Source organism: Lasioglossum baleicum, chromosome 15 (assembly GCF_051020765.1).
Source record: "Lasioglossum baleicum chromosome 15, iyLasBale1, whole genome shotgun sequence".
Lineage (NCBI taxonomy): Eukaryota > Metazoa > Arthropoda > Insecta > Hymenoptera > Halictidae > Lasioglossum > Lasioglossum baleicum.
The window spans coordinates 8,696,335-8,714,565 of record NC_134943.1 but is presented as its reverse complement, the minus strand read 5'-3'; the positions used below and the strand labels follow the sequence as shown (position 1 = coordinate 8,714,565).

The following is an 18,231-nucleotide window of genomic DNA, read 5'->3' as shown; positions in this document are numbered from 1 at the left end:
AATCCTCAAAAGGCGCAAAAAGATCGTACACGATGGATGCAAAAAAAATATCCCCTCCACTGTAGCAATCTGATCTCGGCTCGGGTATATCGGTGTGAACCACTATTAATGCGACGTGGAGAATCACAGTCGCCGGCACGGCATGTAATACCAATATAAAAATTGTTTTATTATTACTTATTTTTTTATCAAACGTTTACCAATATATTTGTGGGGTAAAGCAACCATAACTCCTGAACCATTGATCCTACAGTATCGAAACTTCGATCTGCAGCCGCCCCAGGTGCAAATCTACTGGATTACATACCAAATACATCATAATTTATAGGAGAAAGGCACAAATTTTGAGTCCGGTAAAGAGCAGCCTATTTGTGGCATTTTTCGGATGAAAATAATACCAAACACGATACAATTTAAACTGTATTTAGTGGTTTAATCGACGATGAAAGAAAGAGACGCGAAGTGTCGGCTCTGCGCGCGGTCCCTTTACTCGCGCTGTCTTTTTCTATGTCCGGCTCGGTCTTTGAATCCCCAAAAGTTAGTGTCCATCCACGAACTTTGCAAACGAACCTCCCCGAGGCTTTTGCGACTATAGAGGATTTGCTGTACTAATCGCGAGAGCTCCGTCGAAATTATGCACGCGGATCGAGGGTTGTTGGTTTGGTCGCAGACTGCCATGGATGGCAAACGGAGCCGTTTCGACGACTGATTCGGCAGTCGCGAGACGGAGAGAAGCGCATACAACGTACAATGCTAATAACGGAAAACGTGCTTTCTGTTTCAGATGACATAGAATGGGTTGGGTGGCGCTTGGGCGGTGTGCGGGTGGTGGCGGCCGCCTCTCGTCCGTCCTCTCGCTGTCTCTCACCTCCCTCGCAAGCTCCCTCATCTTCACCATCCTCTGTATCCTCACACTTGCCCTCACTCTTGTCACCCTCGTGCGTGCCGAGGACATGTACGTATTATCGAACACGATCGTTATTCAGTTTTAACATGAGCGACTTGTCTTCTTCTTACCTTCTCGATTCGAGCTTCCTGCTCCGATTTCGCGCGTTCTCTCTCTCTCTCTCTTTCTCTCTCGAAATCGGAGGGAAAAAATATTTTTCTCTCTCTTCCCCCACACCCCTCTCTTTCTTTCTCCGATTTGTTCTCCGTCGAATCGAGAAGCTGAGATCGCGACACTAACGTAGACGAGTTTCTTGCTTGCGATAGGATATCGAGGGAGCGACATTACAGCGAGGATAGTTGTATCATTGGAAGTTCAGGGCCGTGCCGTTCTATCATGCAAAATACAATTTGAACCATTCAATAATTAAAAATCTTTACGCAACGATTTTACACAGGGTATCTCAAAATTCCTTCAACATCCGGAAATGGCAGGTTCCTGAGATCATCTGAAGCGACATTTTCCTTTGTAAAAATGGCGTCCGCGGCTTTGTTTAGGAGTTATTAACGAAAAACCACGGATCAATCAGAACCGTTCGCAGCTACAGCGAACGGAGTCCAACTCGGCGATTGGTCCCTTAGCTTAGAGTGGCGTCGCCGTTGGCCGAGCCAGAATCAATCCGCTGTAGCCGCGCTTTGATTGGTCCGTGTTTTTCGTTAATAACTCCTAAAAAAGCCGAGGACGCCATTGTTGCATAGGACAATGTCGCTTCAAATGATCTCAGGAACCTCCCATTTCCGGATGTTGAAGAAATTTTGAAACACCCTGTATATTGGTCTATGTTACTCCGAAATTGATGTATACGATTATATCATTTGTCGTAACTTTTTAAATGACAATCGAAGGTTATTTTAAAGAAAGTTTTGCATCACACCGAGAAAAGGTGAGCGCATACTAGATGGTCGCGGGAAGGCCGCGGGAAGGCCAAAGCCGCCGATGGACGCCCAAAGCCGCCGATGGACGCCCAAAGCCGCCGATGGACGTCCATGCGGCAAGGGAGCAGGGCTACCTGCTGTGCGTGGCAGAAAAAAAGGTCTCCGTGGGCTCCCCACCTCTTTTACGGAAAGGGACCTTTCTTTCAGGGAGCCCTGCTCCCTGCTGTGGAGCCGTCGGCCCGCTAGAGATTTCTTCCCGCGTGGACGTCCATCGGCGGCTTTGGGCGTCCATCGGCGGCTTTGGCCTTCCCGCGGCCTTCCCGCGACCATCTAGTATGCGCTCACCTAAAATCTACCGCACGGTCCTGTGGAAGTTGAAAAAAAGTCATTTGGGAGGCATGCCGGAAGGGCACGCTCCGAGCGACATGTATTTTCGGTTCTAGCAAAATATTGGCTGCACCGGTCACGCGTACTGTGTGCCGTGAAAGTGTAAACATTGGGACCGCGTAAACATGGCTGCTCCCCTGCCCCTGTGCCGTCGCAGGTGACTTTTTTCCAGCTGCCGAGATAACACACGATTACGAAGTATTTAGATGAGAAAACTACTCGGGACTCGGGACCCACGGGATCCGGTGGCTGCTAGTAAATTTCTATGCATGGAATAGAGCAGTGATGAGCAACTGGCGGCCCTCAGGCCATCGTCCACGCGATTTCCGATACATTGTTGTTATGTACTTCCCGGCTGTTTTTTCTAGTATTCGACAGGCTTCGCTAAACTGCGTCAAAAAGCAAATTCTTCGTATGACTATCGAGTATTTTCGTATTTTGCCATGAGCTCGGATTCTGGAAAACGCAAAATTGAAAATGAACATGGACAGTTTATCGATAGTTGGACATACGATTATTTTTATACTTGTATAAGTCAACGTGCTGTTCGTTTGATGTGCACTGAAAAAATATCTGTGTTCAAGAAACAGGATACAGGGCCGTCGTGGTAAATCCGGAAAAGTCATTACATGGAGAAAAACAATTCAAATTCAAGGAGAATATCAATATATTCTGACCCTATTTGGTACGACAGTAGTAAATGATATTTACAATTGAATTACTCGATGTAGTCTCCAGCAGCTGCTACGACCTTCTCGAGTCTGGACCTGAATCAATTGCAGGCTCTCGCTTGATCTCCTCTTTGTCTGTATTTATCATCACTTCAATATTGGACGATAAAGTGTTCAATATTGCGTTCGTTGCCTTTTCCACTTTTGGGCCACAGCAGTCCGTGGGTTGCTCATCACTGGAATAGAGAATCGCCGTTAATGTCGCTTCGATTTACCATTTGTTCCACGTGTTTGAGATCTATACGGGAGTCTTTGTCTCGATACGAATCGGGACGACGACGGTCGATCGGAGGGACTCGTTTGGATCTTCTGGGATCCGATCGAGAATGGGACGGGAGATTTCGATCGGCCCACGTCCCGCTGCATCACTTCTGTTTCACGTGTAGCTCGAGTAGACGAGTTTGAATATTCTACATCTATACATATACATATTATATTATAGCGGTTGTGGTGTAGCCACGAGATCGTGATGTAGCAACCAGACGTATTATCGCATAGAGTGTTACTTCGGACGCGATGTTGCGACGCTCGAAGGTAGAAAAAGCTGTTCGATATATAGCGCGCGTAGAGAGCTGTGTACGGACGTTCTCCGGACGTAATCCGTAGTTTGTTTGAGTTTGTTCTTCCTCTCCTTGGATATATAACTAGGACCAGTGGATCTCGCGATCGCGGCACACGGCGCGCAGTGCACGGTGAGCACTGGCAAGTGCCAGGCAACTGTGAGCACCGTGTGGACTGTGAAAGCAGGCAGGGTCGCGTCGCACTGGGTTGCGCCTCGAGGAAAATCGAGAGACGGAACGAGGGTCGAGGTGCCCCCGGCGCGACGCGGACCTCTCGCGAGAGCCGAGAGAAACCGAGGGAAAACCAAGGGAAAGCCTAGAGAATGGGAGAGCAAAAAAGAACCCGGGGAAACGGAGAGACAGGGACAAGGGGCAAGGGAAAGAAAGGTGGGGGAGGAGGACGCGGATAGAGAGAGAACGGAGGATCCGATGGCTCCGGGGCTAGCTACAGTGGGTTGTGTTGCAGCTTCGAGGAGGGCAAGTCGGACAAGGAGATCCTGGACAACCTGCTGCAGTCGACCCGCTACGACAAGCGGCTTCTGCCCCCGGTCCAAGGTACACTGAGGCCCCCGCCCCACACCCGTCAAGACGACTACACCCCCGACTACCTCGTACCCAATCACCCCGACCATCCAGAGCACCTCGAACATCACCGGCACCGCTACCACCACACAGCACCACACAACCACAGCTCACTGCTCACCCCTCGTCAAAAGGGTATCTCTCTCTCTATATAGAAAGTCGACCCCGATCACGCTAAATCAGCACGAGAACGAAAACGAGAGCGAACGGACCAGTGGGAGGGGGGATCTTGTGGCTAGGAAACGTTATCCTTCGCGCCTTAACCCTTTGCGGTCCTCCGTCCAGCCAGAATTAACTCTATGCTCCGTTCTAGCATTAGGACTACCGAGCACTAAACGCAATTTGCATATTGCATACATTGGCAAAATTATATGTCGTGACCACTATAGCGTGATTCTTCCCCTCCGCGAAATTGACTATTGAATCCCAATGTCAAAATTGTTTTTTATTTCATCGTGTAGTACTCATCGCAACGAACAAACGTCTCGCAGGAACCATGTGTCTCATGTCAACCGTTCTCTTAGAAAACGTCTCTAAAGTTTCGTTAAACGTGGAGGGGATGTTTCATTTGTCTCCTTCTTTCAGAGTTTGAGTTTGAAAATTCGGCAAACACGCGTGCTATTGAATAGGAATCGTCTGACGCGTCTGTTCGTGGCCGACTCGTACTACTTCTGAGGAACGCTAGGTACGCGAACGTGACGGAGAATTTTCTCTCGAAAACGACGCGTCAAATGAAAAAATTTATTGTATATTTTCCACGTTTATACCATTTTAAGACACCCTGTAGACATATGGTATAAAATAGTTAGCGAATCTTTAAAATCGCTTTTTACGAGAACGGTTGCATTGAGAGCTATAGCTCCTTTGAGAATTTTGTTTCCTTTAATTATCATTTTCTTGAAGATAAAAAAAGCTCTCGTTCTGGCAATGTGAAAACGAATTTCTCAGAAAAACATATTCATAATTTTAATATTTCTGAAAGAACAAATCAGGAGCAAGTGATTTCGACTCATCCGGTAGTTCTAGCGCTAGCAAAGGCGAAAGCCACGTTACAATGTACGTATATTTTTCGCGGTACGGTAATGACCTCGATATATGTGAAAACTTCTCCAGAGAAATAACTGTTGTGTCGTGTACCGACACAATTCCCTGAACTCGCGTCGAACATAGAGCAGAACTGGTTAAGAAGACTATCCCAAAACTTTCTCGTCTTGTCTGATTTTTCTTCTAAAACTTGCACCACATTTCTTGTACATATATCGAGATTTTACTGTGAATCGTATACGACCGACAAAGGGTTAAAGCTGCAACGTACCAAACTCTTTCATCTCAGTATGCGGCGATACCGATTGCGATTTTTGATCTCGCGCGACACGAACTGGTCGTGACTCCTGTCTCTTGTAATTATTGAGGATAATTTTGATTTCGCACAGAAATCCGCGGTCTACTTATGTTACGCGGCAAAGAAAATTGCTGAATATTAGACGAACTATGGCGAGAAACATAGCGGTGGGGTAAACTTTACTTTACCGGACTCAAAATTTGTGCCTTTCCCCTGTAAATTGATGCAAATGCATCATAATTTATAGGAGAAAGGCACAGTTTTTTGAGTCCGGTAAAGAAAAGAGCAGCCTAGCTGTGTGCACCGCCGGGCATAATGAGTCGAGCCGTTGTCGCGACCCGACTAGACGACTCGATTGCATTCAGACACATGCATCGATCACGCGACGACAGGCACAATTTCTCGTTTGTCAGAATGCGATCGAAAGCTGTCCGGCCGAATTGTTCGTCGCAAGAACGGTTCAGGACAAATCGCATCGAGACAAGACGGACGATCTGTACGCGTCGCGTGCGATCGAGAACTGCGTTCAGTATCGCCGCACCTTTCACGGATAGACTGGAACGAGAAACTAACGAGCGGCTTGAGGATGGTTCCTTGGTCGTCCACAAAGAGGGGATGATATAGTTTGGTGCGTGGGATTCTAAAGGCTGTCGCCCACTTAACAGCACCGCACATCGACGACACCAGACCAACGTCAACGCGTTTGCGTTATTAAATGTATACGTGCAGTTCAAATGTGGATGCGTTCACCTGTCCGTAACAGCACAGCATCGACACTCCTCTTTCTTCCTTCTCAAATCCGTTTTCAATGAACACGTTGACATTGCACTGATATTCTCCGTGTGCGGTGCTGTTAAATTGGCGACAGGCTTAAGGTGGGACGTTCCAAGCGCGTCTGAATGCAGCGTTTTGCGATCCGGGGCCTCTTGCATCTAGTCTGAACGCAGGCATCTGCGTCTAGGCGACGCACAGTGTGTCAAATGGCCATTTTAGCTGGACAAAATTCTAAATCGCCTATTTGTTTATATTTAACAATGAATATGTTTACAGTTCTATAAAATATGAATAATTATTAACTTTTGATTACAGTTAGTTGGTTTTTGTTAATTAAACAATATATTTTAAGTTATTTATAGTTAAGTATGAAACAACAAAGTTTGTAATGGACCTATGTAGTACAGAATGATTTAACGAATAGTAGATATTATCAAAGATGTCATTTTTAATTATGGACAAAGAGAATGTGAATATAATTTAATACATGGCTATTTTAGATTATATTGGCACAGTTAGTTTTTGTTCATTTGAAAGTGAATTTTGTCCAGCTAAAATGGCCATTTGACACACTGTGCGACGTGTTGAAATAAAGCTCAAATCCAAGAATGTCAAGGGGCGTCGCCTTTACTGCTACAAGTACAAACGATTTTGGGAAAAACCCAGGAACTGCGGAAGCGGTAAATTTTTGGATGTTGAGTTTTAAGGGGACTATTCACGATCAAGCATGTTGCGCAACAATTATTGTGTTCACTTGACACATAACTTGAGCAAATCATGTTGCGGAACATGGCCCCTTTAGGGAGAGTGTTGAAATAAAACAGTTCTGGAAAAAGCTCGAAGTCCAATAACTGTTGCGGTGTCGTATCTGCTGTTACAATGTAATGTATAATGCATAATACCAGGTATGTCCTGCCTAAATCAACTCTTCCGTCGAACACGTAATTTCGGCTACTGATCGTCATTTCGTGACGCATACTATTATATTATACATCACTAGACTGCGGATCTTCATGCATTTATGGCTTGAAAAAATTTTTTTAAATTGTTAGAAAATAATATTCCACAAAATTTAGTACGATTTTTATTTATTTCAGATCTTTGTAGACGACTACTACCGAAAATAACATTCTATGTACATGATTCCAATTTCTGAAAGTTTGCCTACAAAAATTGAAAATTGCATAAACATCCGCAGTCTGTACATCACATTGTAACAGCAGATTCTTGGACTTTAAGCTTTTCCCAGAACCGTTTTATTTCAACACGACGAATGGAGTATGGATCGCAAAACGCTGCGTCCAGACGCACTTAGGAGATTCCACCGTCAAACCGGAGGAGCGATCGCGTCGCGTCGATTCGAATCGATCGTCGTTCGAGATGTTTCCGAAGCGAACCAAGAAGCGAATGCTATGCGAACCGAGCGAGTGGCAGACCGAGTCCGAGTTCGCGTCCGACCAATGCCGGTTCTGCATCACTGAGTTGTTCGAAGCCCTCGTTGCCGGCAGCTGTTTACCGGAGCGGCGACGCGACGCTCGCTCGGGAATTCAATTCCAAGCGCCGGTGATAAATTTCTAGACACGCTGCGCCGCGCCGGGCCGGGCGGATTTCTTCTCGAGATTCTCGAGTCGCCCGAGGGAGGGGTACGGGAACTTTTTCTCCCCGGCATTTGCATCGGGACGCGAACAGGCGGTGCGCGATCTCAAAAATTCATCGTCGGGCCTGGAGGTTGAGCCCTCGCCAACGCCCGAAGAAGGCGGCTAGTAGCCAGGTACATCCGGCGCGGAATCGATTTCCTCTCGAATGCGGGACGGGCGAGATTTGCTCGTTACACTCGCGATTAATTTCGACTCGAGCTAACGAGCTTACCAATTATTCGCTCCGGCCGAAATGAAACCGCGCGTTTCGCACCGGGGTGGAGAACGAGGGGGGAACAGGAACGGCCGGGAAGAAAACGACCCTTGTGGACCAGCGGAGTCTAGTGGCTCGCGAACGTCGCGGGTCGCGAGAACGTGCTCGCGTCACGCTTCATAGAAATTTCCGGAACGCGAATCGATTACGCGTGGCCTGGATTTATTCGAATGCAAATACGCTTGGCAATTAGTCATCGATCTACTGAACCCAGGTCCGTTCGACTGTTCGCGAAACGAGCGTGGCGCAGCGCCGGAAATCAGGCCGGGTTCGGCTCGCACAATTCGCGGTGCGCTTCCTGTTTCGCGTTCGCCTCGTCGTCGTCGTCGTCGAAAATGGAAAAGGAAACGGTCGACCCGTGGTTTCGGCGAGCCGAGCAACAGACGGTTGCTCGCGAGGGTAGACGCCGCGCTAGGCAAGCTCGTTCGATAGGAAAATTCACGATTAGCATCGCGTTCCGCGTCCTTTGCTCCTCCGCTCGATTCATTCTTGGAACGGTAATATTTATAGATGGTCGGAAACGGGTCGAGGACAGAATTTTCTTTTTCCACTCGAGACGCGAAACGCTCGGACGGAATCGTGACGCGGAAAGCACGATAAAAGGCGGGGCACGCGCGTACCAAGCCGCTCGACGCGGAGCGGGTTAGCTTTCTCCGTTGATCCCCTCGTCCCTCGATCGTTTCACGGGACGATCGAGAGGGGCCCGATCGACTTTGCAGACCGATTCCACGACGGGGAATAAAAGCCGTTCTCGGCCACTCGCGCGCGCCTGCTCCCTCCACGAGTAGAGAGCACAGACCGGCGAGAAGAGAGAGGAGAGACTCCTCTCTCGACTTTGCGGAGAGGAAAGCTTTGAAAGCAGCCGGTAGTTTGCTACTGCGGCAGCGCGTAGAGGCGATGATATTTCGGCATTAGCAGCATCGCGGCACGCCTCGTTTCCGTTTCGAGCGCTCTTCATCCTGCTCTCGGCGTCCTTCGCCCGGAATTTCGCGAGAGATCGCGATCGCCGCTAATTGGCAACACCCACCGTTTTGCCCGGGATCAAGCGCGCCTTCGTCGAACGTTCGTATTATCCGTCCATGTTCGTTGACTCTTCGCGCTCCAAAAACGTTTGTATGATTTCTCCATTCCAATGCTATTTTCAATCTTTCTGTTTTTGTACATCTGATGATGAGCAAATCAATTTTGAAATATCGCTCAGAGTCGGTACGAGATCCTCCCCGAGGGATCAACAGATTTGATCCTGTTGTCCCCACAGTGGAGACAGTCGGGCGCGAAGAGTCGGAACGTTCGAATATCGGGTCCGCCCCCTGATACAGCCAATTTTGAACGATGAAACGCGTGGGAAGGTATCGATTCGGTGGGATGCGACGGATGTTACGATCCGATGAACGAATAATACGAGTCTATCACGGTTCGAACTCGCCCGTTGTCCGCCGAAGATCGAACTCGCTCGCGTAGAAATTCGGTGTTTGGTATGCGTCGACCCAAATATCGGTCGAGTACGGGAAGCGGCGACCAGTGCCAAACGGGAGTACTATACACTATGTATATGCTGTATCGCGTTCGCAGTGCAGGGGTCGTGAAAAAGGTGGTCGGTGCCAAATAATCGAGCGGCCGAAATACGCGTCCAAAATAATATCCGGCGACACGTGTTCGAGGCTGACACGTGGAGCACGTGCGCGACGCGACGCGCGGTGATGTTTCGATTTCGTTTTGCGGTTACGCGGTTGGTCGACGAATTAGCAATCGGTGATGTGGAATCCGTCGGACACTCGGTGGGACACAGTCAGTCCCGTTCACGCAAACTGCCTATCGGAGCGACAACGTTTTCTTTTTTTACCCGGTGAAAGAAACTCGGCGAGCACAAAAGCGCACGGTCTCCCTTTGTATCGGCGGGGAGCGGGCCGAGGTGGGGGACAGGAAAGTTGCCGCGGCGCGAAACGGAGCGGAGCGGTGCAGAGAGCGGCGCCCTCGAGCGAACACCTGGCGTCGTTTGTTCCGTCGCTACCGAACGCGAAGAAAGCCAGAGCTTTCGCGAGCTTTTGCGAGCGCGGGCACACGGTAGCGGGAACGGGACACAAAAGGAGGACGGTGGTGACGAGCCTCGAGCACCGGAGAGAACAACCGCGCGTCATATCGCTTCTCTGCGCTTTCTCGCCTAGCCTCGCCTCGCCTCGCGGAATAGCCTGCAATTCGACCGACTAAAGAGACCTTGATTGCTTGTTCCGCTTGAAATAGCACTCGCTTTCGGTCGTTTCACGCGAGAGAAATGCCGCGAGGACGATCACGCGCCATCGAGTCGAAAAGATCTTTCATGGAAAACCGGAGACGGAGTTAACCGGGAGACGATCGGAACCGAATCGAATTCGAGACCAAGTTACGACGAGACACGAACGCCTGCGGAAATTGGTTCGCACGCGTCGCGTCGCAGGAAGATGATGATCGTCTACGAGGCTTCTCGCACATTGTAATACATTTTCGCTTGTTTCGTTTTTGCTTTTCTCTTTGTTTCTTTCTGTTGTTTTTTCTTTTCGTTTTTGTTCCGTTTCTGTTCTGTTTCCGGCCAGTCTAGATGATTCTCTATGCGCATAGCTGTTCTCGCGCGAGTAGCACCGGGAACGCGAACGCAGACGCGCGAGGGTAATTGCGAAACGAAGCGAAGTGAAGCGAAGCGAAACGAGAAGAAGGATGATGAGACGTGGGCAAGAGTTGTTGGCTGTCACAGAAAATCTACACACTTGAACAACGAGACTCTAACGAAAATTTTACAATCCTCACTTTCCTCTCGCCATACTCTTTCGCTGCGTATCGATTTGTGGAATTACGAAACCATACGGCCGAGTTTAAATGCCGTCCGTCCGACGAGATCGCAAAGGAAAAGTCCCCCAACACGCAGAAAAAAAAAACGATAAGTACAACCGATCTGAAATATCACGAGTAACAGTGTCGTTGAACGGAATGATCCGTCCGTAACAAGAGTACCCACACACCGTAGTTGTCGTTGCTGTTTTATCGTAGATTATTCCGTTGTTTGCTAATTTCTTGCACTCGAGAAAAACAAAAAAAAAGAAAAAGAACGAAAAACAAAAACAATAAACGAAAGAAACACGAGAAAAGAGACAAGAGAACGAAGCGAAATAGAGAAACCGTTGTAATTGTTGTTGTTGTCGTCGTCGCTGTTCGTTGTCGTTGTTGTTGCTGTTGCTGTCGTCGATAGAACGACCAGAGCAATGTAGATCTCGCGAGAGTAGGATCGAACGGTCGTGTTGAATTCGGTAGACAAACAAAAATAAAGATCAAAAAAACGAGATACGAAACGAGAAATACAGAGAAACAGAAAACAGAAACCAAACAAAAAATCCAAAATGAACAAAAAAAAAAAAAAGGATGAGACGTGGGCAAGGGTTGTTGGGTGTTACAGATGCGGATTTCTGCTGCGGAATGCGATGGCCTGGTGACGCCACCAGCCTGTCGAACCGGTCGTCAACCTCCTCTAACGACCCCAAGAACCAGTACAAGAACCAGAACAATAACCACTACACGCCGCACCAACACCTTCGCACCCACCTTCGCGGTCCGTTCTTCTGCTTTTACATCTCTCGTAACCTCGTCTAGAAAAATTAATTAAGGCTATCACGATTCTCATGCGATCCAAGACCAAACCCGATCCGACCCGACCCGACCCCGATCCGGACCCGAATCGAGACCCGACCCATTCAGTCGTTTAATCGTCGTTTCGGTTCGTTCGTTCGTTCGTTCGTTGATTCGTTGGTTCGTTCGACGTTTTCGTTCTCTCGCTCGCTGACCCGTCTCATCGAACGTTTACCTATTCCACTGACTCGTCGCGCGCCACTCGACGCTTCGGCGCTCGGTTTTTCCAAAGTGCTTCGGAGCAGGACACAATGGATTTTCCCTTCCGAACCGAAATAGAAACGACGAATTCGGAATCGGAGGGCGGAAAGACGGGCGTCGTGTCGGGCTCCGCGATTCGAATCGAATCCTGAATGGGTTCCCCGTCGAATTTTTGCATTTCATTACGAGGGTTTGTAGGTCGATCGATTCCGAAAGCGGAAGAGAGGCTGCTGCGCTCTCCTCCGACATCCGTTTTTAACGAGCGGAACAACGGTGGAACGCGAACAAAAAGAGAGGTGTTCGCTCTCCTCGTCTCGTTCGTTCCACCATTTTTCAAAATTCTGTTCAGGCTGTTGTCGCGCGAGTCGACCCGAGCAAGCCTTCGTTCTAAGTCGCCTTTGTCGGCTTTGGTAGGACGTAAGCCGCGAACACTCACAGGCACAACACACCGCGTCGCGATTAGGGATTGCAATCCCGCGTCATTAGTCCAGTCAACGAAAAGTCGTAGAGGGAAATGGAAGGAACACAATTTTTAATTTTGGGACTTTGTTTGGACTAGTTAGGAGGTAAACATACTAAAAGTCCCCACTCCTAGGAGGTGAGCGGGGTGCAGGGGGCAGATAGTTTCCGAAATATAAGCGGAAAACCGAAAAAGGGATCTTCTACGTGCCCCCTGCACCCGCTCACCTCCTAGGAGTGGGGACTTTTAGTATGTTTACCTCCTAACTAGTCCAAACAAAGTCCCAAAGTTGAAAATTGCGTTCCTTCCATTTCCCTCTACGATTTTTCGTTGACTGGACTAATGACGCGGGATTGCAATCCCTAGTCGCGGATTGCTTTCGCGATCACCTCTCCGTATCTTCTACGGATATTGTTCGTTTCGAACCGCCGAAGTCGACGGCTGGCCTTTGCGTCTTTCTTCGATCGATCCCGCGAGGGACATCGAGGCTATCGCGTCCGCGAGCTTAGATAAAAAGGAGTTTCGTGCGGAGTGAACGTTAAAACCGTGATCCATCGACACGTGACATTCTTTCCGTGGCAACGGCTGCAGGTTCGTGCCCGATGCGTCGACCGATTAACGCTCGTGTTGCCGGCATAACGATACATCGGTCGTTATTACCGTAAGTTGGCGTCGAGCCAAGGACCAGCGTCGTTTTCGCTGCTCGATAACGCGTATCCGACGCTGTTCCCGATGGTGTGTACGTTTTCTTTTTTTGTCTTATTCTTTTACTTCTCTCTCTCTCCCGCTGCTTTTATCCGGAGAAAACGACCGCGATTTCGGACCGCGGCCCCGTCCGGTTCCGTCGCTCTCGGAACACGCGGTTTCGCGATCTCTATCGCGGTGACGAGACCGTTCACACGATCCCTAGGAACGCGGACGTGCCTCCTTTCATCCTGGTGTGTATTCCTCTGTACTCCAGTCCACTCCGTACACTCCAGCGTATTTAGACGCTGTGTCTCGATTTACTCTTGTCTCTCTGTGTAGTTGAATGCGTTGGCGATCGAGCACGGTGATTGGGACTCGTTAGTCCGGTTGCACGCGAACAGCGTAACCGCGGACCGAGAGCTAAAATTTCTGATCGCGAAGGCACCCCTTCGATGCATCCACAAATCCTTTTCTCCTCGCGTATCCTTCTCCGTTTCCGTTTCCGTTTCCACTTCCGTTTCCGTATCCGTTCTCCCAGAGTCGGATAATCGAGCCTGAGAAACTGGCGATCGGCAACCGACTCTCGAGTCTCGAGCGCCGAGCTCGACACTCGAATTACAGACACGACTGTTGTCGTCGCAGCATGTGCACAGCATGGCGCTAACGACGCTTCAGCGGTAACGGCATCGGCTTACGCAAACGTAGATGAGAGAAGGACACGTTTGATCGCCGTTCCGTCGGGCCGATCTCTCTCGCTCGTCGGAACGAGGCGGTCACGCTGATCGACGTCGATCGATGCTCCCCTCGCCCTCGGAGGGAGCTTGTACCTATACGATACTGTGTACCGTATACAGTATACAAACGCCACCTTCCTTATCCGTACCGATACCTGATACACGCGTGTATCCGCGCGTCCATGGTGCTCCGTCGAATTAGCGTGATCCGCCCAGCGAGCCTGCTCGTCGAACATTTACCGATCTCGAGGCTGAGCTTTACAATCGCGCGATTCTGTTGCAGGTACCTTGACCGTGAACGTGAGCGTGCTGTTGCTAAGTCTGGCGTCACCGGACGAGTCCAGCTTGGTAATTCAATCTTTCACCCTGTCGGCATTTTCAATACGTTCGTTCTATGAATCTTTGCAATTTCGATTTGGTCGTCGATCGAATTTGTATTCTAGTTCGCAATTCGCACTGTCTCTCTCTCTCTCTCTCTCTCTTTGCCGGTGGGGTCCTCGCGATCGAGATCACTTGATCTGGACCGTTTCCTGTCCGCAGAAATACGAGGTGGAGTTCCTGCTGCAACAACAGTGGTACGACCCGCGGCTGCGCTACAGCAACCGATCGCAGTACGAATTCTTGAACGCGATCCACCACTACAACGACATCTGGTTGCCGGACACGTACTTCATAATGCACGGAGACTTCAAGGATCCGCTCATACCCGTTCACTTCGCCCTCCGGATATACCGCAACGGCACGGTCAACTATCTTATGAGGTACCGGTTCACGCTGTCCATCTGAGAGTGAAACTAGCGAGAGTTACCTTCGAGAGTGAAATTCGTCAGTGTACACGGTAGCAGTAGTTGTATTTATTGGTTGTCGGAAAAGTCATGACGTATTTTTTGGTACTTTTCTTGCTTGATGATGAATCCCAGCTTCCTGACATGGTCGTGGACGGTTGAATGATGAAGGTTCATAGTCCAGTCAACGAAAAGTTGTAGAGGGAAATGGAAGGAACACAATTTTCAACTTTGGGTCTTTGTTTGGACTAGTTAGGAGGTAAACATACTAAAAGTCCCCACTCCTAGAAGGTGAGCGCGGTGCAGGCACATAGAAGGTCCCCCTTTTCGGTTATCCGCTTATATCTCGGAAATTATGCGCCCTAGCGATAAGACCATTCTATAAAAAATTAAAGCTGACAAAATGTGCCATAAGATTGATTCGATTCAGTTTTTCGCTATCTCGCATAGTTTCCGAGATATCCGCGCTCAAAGTTCACTAATTGTGCTGAAGAGTGAGGCAAAAATTTCTTTTTCACAATTAGTGAACTTTGAGCGCGGATATCTCGGAAACTATGCGAGATAGCGAAAAACTGAATCGAATCAATCTTATGGCACATTTTGTCAGCTTTAATTTTTTATAGAATGGTCTTATCGCTAGGACGCATAGTTTCCGAGATATAAGCGGAAAACCGAAAAAGGACATTTTGTTGAAGATAAGTAAAGCGTACATTGCAAAAACTGCAGCAAACTTTCCATTCTGTTCACAAGTATTCTGATAACTACCGAAATTCATCTGAGAGCTACACCCATGAAATTCAAATGGCCACATACCGGAGAGGACTTTCCGAGAGTTGACTCCCACATAGATCTCCGAGAGCAAAAAATTTCTGAAGAACTCTCAAATGGACACGCAAATTGATAGTACTCTCGAGAGCAACTATCGACGGAAACTCTCAGATGGACACGTATACCTTTACGAGCCGAACACACGAGCCAGAAATGCTCGAGCCCGGCTCGAGAGGCAAGTCGCCGGGGCGGAGTGTGTGCGCCACGAGCACGCGCCACACGATTTATCGAAATCCACTTTGCGTTCGGTGTTTCAGGCGTCACCTCATCCTATCCTGCCAGGGTAGACTGAACATCTTCCCCTTCGACGACCCACTGTGTTCATTCGCGATCGAGAGCAGTAAGTAAATCGTCGAGATACACCGCCGATAGATAGCTCCTAGCACTTCTCCCTCGTTAGCCACCCCATTGTTGTCCATCGCAGAGGCGACCGACCAGACGCGAGCCAAATTAACCGATCGATTCTCGACAGTATCGTACGAGCAAACGGCGATCACGTACGTGTGGAAAAACGACGAGGGTACTTTGCGGAAAAGCCCGAGCCTGACGTCGCTGAACGCGTATCTCATTAAAAACCAGACAATCACGTGTCCGATCAAAGTAAGCTGGCGAGGTGAGTGTCCCGACGATCCGACTCGATCGCGCGCGTTACGCGTTTCGGACCGTTACGAACCGTGTACTGTGCGTGACTCTCAACATGTCCCGCCAAAGGAACGCGGAGTTGATTGGTCATTCTCGGCTCCAGCAAAATATTTGTCGAAGCACTGGGACTACGGAAGCGCTTTCTTGCGAGACACGGACAGTACACGCAGACGTACATGTATCTCTGGGAAAAAATTGACAGGTGCGAGGCGGCGCCTCGAAAAGCCGGGAAAGTCGTCCGTGAAACGCAAACGATGCAGTTCCGACGCCCCGACGCGACGCCATCGGGTAAAAACACCTCGACGATGCACATTATTCTTTCGCGAAACGGACGCGAAGGTATTCGGTCGGGCGCCTCGGAACTGCACCGTGAACATTCTATCGGGGCATAGCAGGTGCTAAACAGCGAAACGTATCTAGTCGCGGCGCAGTCACGCGTTTCCCACGGAAGTGCGAACGCAAGCGGGAAAAGATTGAGAAACGTCGTCGATACTTTTCTTTGCCATTTTTCTGTTCGTTATCGATTCTATACTTATACGATATTCTTTTTCTTTTTCTTTACTGCATCCCTAAGTGATATACACGCTTCTGTATTAATCGCAATGCACCGAACACGCCAGTCTCGTTTTGGCCCACGGCAAAGATTCTTTAGTGTCGCTTGTACGCAAGCTCTACTACCTTTGCGATCCTCGGAGTCGTACGCTTGTCCGAGCAATCGTTGACCGGACCGCTGGACCGCTGGAACGCGTCGGAGTTGCCGTGAAGCTGACACACCTACCGGACCCGACCCGACTATACTTTACTCTACTCGACTAAACTAAACTGGACTCGACCGGACTGGCTTAATCGCGGGTAACCGCGCGTGTCCGGATCGGAAACCGAACAACGGAAATTCGAGGACGGGATCGAGCACGACTTTCACCTCGGTCTCGGGCAAAAGGAGCATCCTATTACCTGTTAGCGGATCGATGCACCTGAGGCGCTGCATCCCTCGACCCTTTGCTCCATTCCTGGAAAACCCCACCATCGTATCTACGGACGACGACGACGACGACGCCACCGCTGCTGCCGCTGGATCAATAAATCCAGCCAGCACCGCCGAAAAAGGATTCCCAATTTCTCTTTTCGTACCTTATCCAAGTTTTCCTCGCTCTCACTCTCTCGCTTTCGAGCCCTAATTTGAAACCGATCGTTCCGGTCAACTTTGTATCTTCGTCCAGTCATCGCCTCTCTCCCGTTCTGCCTGCCAAATCTCGAATCGATCTCTGCCTTGTTTTTCGTTGGATCATCCGCTGCCGACGCGCCTCCGCTTCACTTTTGTCGCTTTGTTGCCAACATTCTTTCGAGCTCGTCGCACCAGACCGAACCGTACACCGAACCTAAACGAAACCAGAACGCAGAGAATCCAGAACGCGTGATCTCGCGTGTATACGCGAGTCGTCAGGTAAGTGCTGCGCGACGCACGTGTCCGAAACGCAACGCATCTCTTCTTAGTGCGACACCCGTGTTTCCCCCTGAACGTATGATGCTTGACAATTATACCGCACCGCAATCAACTCTCTGGCACCACACACAGTGTTGGAATGCGTTTTTTCGCGTCCCAAGGCCCGGCCAGAAGAACAACCGTTCGAGACGAGATGAGATGAGACGAGACGAAAATCTGTATAATCGAAACTCCGCTCTCTGCGTGTACATACGCGTGTGCGTGCGACCGTCAGAATCGTTTTATTTTTCGTTTGCATACGCTGATGGAACTGTTTCGTAGCAATCGCTCGCGAGATTTTTGCAAATGGGGCGAAACGATGAAACTCTGCATGAGATCGTAGCGAATTCTATGGCGGAGAGCCTTTTTTACGCGCGTTTGTTTACAGTTTTGTTACCACTTTAGTTGGACCTAGATGCGTTTTGTACTTGTATGTACGTATGTTTTGTACCTTTGTCTCTCTTCTCTACCATCTATCAATCTATCTATCTATCTATTAACCTATTTTTCTATTTACCTATTTACCTATTTATCTGTCTATCTGTCTATATTCATCACTCTATCTGTTGCTCTCCAGATGTGTATACGAACATAACCTATACGCTGCTGTACACTTTTCGAAGTTTATATGTATATATATCCACGACGA

At 49.0% G+C, this 18,231-nt stretch overlaps 1 protein-coding gene across 11 annotated transcripts in view; it reads left to right on the top strand.

The window, feature by feature from the left end:
* Positions 1-18,231, top strand: part of Phcl-1 (pH-sensitive chloride channel 1) — a 79,583-nt gene that overhangs the window by 39,350 nt on the left and 22,002 nt on the right. For 6 of the 11 annotated variants that reach the window (XM_076439269.1, XM_076439262.1, XM_076439261.1 and 3 more), the window contains exons 3-9: positions 785-955; positions 3,966-4,216; positions 11,533-11,685; positions 14,128-14,192; positions 14,385-14,605; positions 15,715-15,797; positions 15,930-16,070. In XM_076439269.1, the coding sequence (XP_076295384.1) occupies positions 795-955; positions 3,966-4,216; positions 11,533-11,685; positions 14,128-14,192; positions 14,385-14,605; positions 15,715-15,797; positions 15,930-16,070 (1,075 nt within the window). In that variant the 5' untranslated portion in view covers positions 785-794. The remainder of the gene's footprint in view (positions 1-784; positions 956-3,965; positions 4,217-11,532; positions 11,686-14,127; positions 14,193-14,384; positions 14,606-15,714; positions 15,798-15,929; positions 16,071-18,231) is intronic. The other 5 variants (XM_076439268.1, XM_076439272.1, XM_076439270.1 and 2 more) reach the window with 3 other exon arrangements.